This window comes from Centruroides sculpturatus, unplaced genomic scaffold (assembly GCF_000671375.1).
Source record: "Centruroides sculpturatus isolate CEXI.00-Female unplaced genomic scaffold, Cexi_2.0 scaffold3812, whole genome shotgun sequence".
In the NCBI taxonomy this organism is placed as follows: Eukaryota; Metazoa; Arthropoda; class Arachnida; order Scorpiones; family Buthidae; genus Centruroides; species Centruroides sculpturatus.
Genome location: NW_019387907.1, coordinates 4,852 through 6,852, shown reverse-complemented (window position 1 = coordinate 6,852; position 2,001 = coordinate 4,852). Strand labels below are relative to the sequence as shown.

The following is a 2,001-nucleotide window of genomic DNA, read 5'->3' as shown; positions in this document are numbered from 1 at the left end:
AAAGTCCTGAGTCCAAGAAATATAAAATTTTGGGGAGGTCATTTTTTCACCAATTGCCATTCTTTCCCTCTGTTATATATAACATCCAGGAAAATAACAGCTTTTTAAAAACTTTAAATTCAGCCTAGTAAAATCTGATATTCTGATCATCTATTTACAAAATTAACAAAGTATCAATTATTTTCTGTATTCAAACTTTAAACTTTCTTAATCTATTTAAGAAAGCTTTAATTATAAGAAGATATTTTAGAATACAAATTACCTCATGAATAATTTCCCACATTTTTGTAGAATTTGTAAAAACACCAGTAGCTCCAGATCCAAGGGCAACATCCATAGCTCCTAATTTAATAAGCAAGAAAGCTTCAGTTGTAATTTATACAATTAAGGATAATATACATAATTAAAACTACACAGAAAACAAATAAAAATTTAACTATTAAAGTTTTATTCTTACATAAAACTCATTAATATATGTAAAGTGATTAAAAAAGCTAGTTAATGTAATTATTAAAATGTGTGAAATTACCTGTTAATGTTGCAAGATCTATTATCATTTGTGGATTAAACGTGTGAGCATAACATAGAGCATCTGCCAATATTAGACGTCCTTCTGCATCAGTATTATCCACCTACAAGAATGTTTTTAATGAGATATGACAAAATTAATAAACTTATTTTTACTTTTGCATGGTGTTTTTAGGCTCAGCATTATTGTTCACTTAATATAACTGCTTTTTTTGGTTTTAACATGCACTGACAAGAGGAAAAAAAAAATTGGTGCATTCTGCTGTAAGGTAGGTCTGAAATCTAACCTGTCATATTAGCATGATATGTATATAGTAATTAACTGAAAAGTTATTTTAAAATCTCTATGTATTTATAATAACAATGCTACTCTAATATCACTATGATTATTTACTGAGAATTATCAATGAAAGATAACATGCCATAAAAGGCAATAATTCATTTAATAATTAATTTAATATAATAAAATTAATTAACCATTAATAAATATGCAATTTAATAAGGTGTTAGTAATAAAAAGAAACAAATATTTAAAATATGTAATCATATTATATTATTTTAAAATTCCTTTTAAAAGTTTTACCATCTTTTATTAAATTATGTAAAAATTAAAAATTTAAATGAATTTCTTTTGTCAATGTTTTTAAAGCAAACAGAAATTAAGTTAAAAAATATAAAACATTTTACAAATCATAAAAATTTATTTACTTGAATTGTTTTCCCATTCATTGCTGTCACTACATCTCCAGGTTTATTAGCGTGACCACTCGGCAAATTTTCACAAAGTGGCATTAATCCTATTTTCAGGATATTTTTATTAGTACTTACTAATTTAATAAGTTTAATATATACAGTACTAGTTTTAAAGTACATACCAACTATATTTATAGGAATCTTAAGACTAGCAACGGCATAAACTGCTCCAATTATACAAGCTGCACCACCCATGTCGGCACGCATTAAGTCCATATGTAAAGAGGGCTTAATGGAAATTCCACCACTAGAATAAACAAAATATCATTTTTAGAAATTAAACACTAAAGGCCAGTTGCACAAGTTACCATTTAAACTACAGATCTGTGGAATAAATTTAATCTAATCTAATAAATAAGTATGCTTGTTGCATGAGTTACACGAGTTTCTTTTATGAAGTGGATAGTAGGGTTTAAAAATCAGTATCAATTTTATAAGTTTTTCTGTGTTACTCTGAAAGATTCATTTTCTTTTTGTTGTTATTTATTATTGTTATGGTGTTCATAGTGTTTCCTACACCAGTTCCTCAGGCTGCTATGCCAGGCTGAAGTCAAGACATAACTACAGAAAATGCTTTTCTTCCCCTTTTTTTATGTGTTAGTCATGTATGTATGTATGTATGTATGTATGTATGTATGTATGTATGTATGTATGTGTGTTTAAGAATTTCTTGACTATGTGATATGTATTTAATATGGCAGCTTTCTGAAATGTGATGTA

At 26.7% G+C, this 2,001-nt stretch overlaps 1 protein-coding gene across 1 annotated transcript; it reads right to left on the bottom strand.

The window, feature by feature from the left end:
- Positions 1–262: 262 nt before the first annotated feature.
- On the bottom strand, positions 263–1,548 carry LOC111616691 (cytosol aminopeptidase-like; the record flags this gene model as incomplete). The annotated part of the gene is made up of 4 exons (XM_023358070.1): positions 1,404–1,548; positions 1,237–1,325; positions 530–632; positions 263–342 (listed from the first exon to the last, which is right to left on the bottom strand). Coding segments are annotated over exons 1-4 (366 nt in total), but the record flags the coding sequence as incomplete, so codon positions are not given.
- Positions 1,549–2,001: the final 453 nt, after the last annotated feature.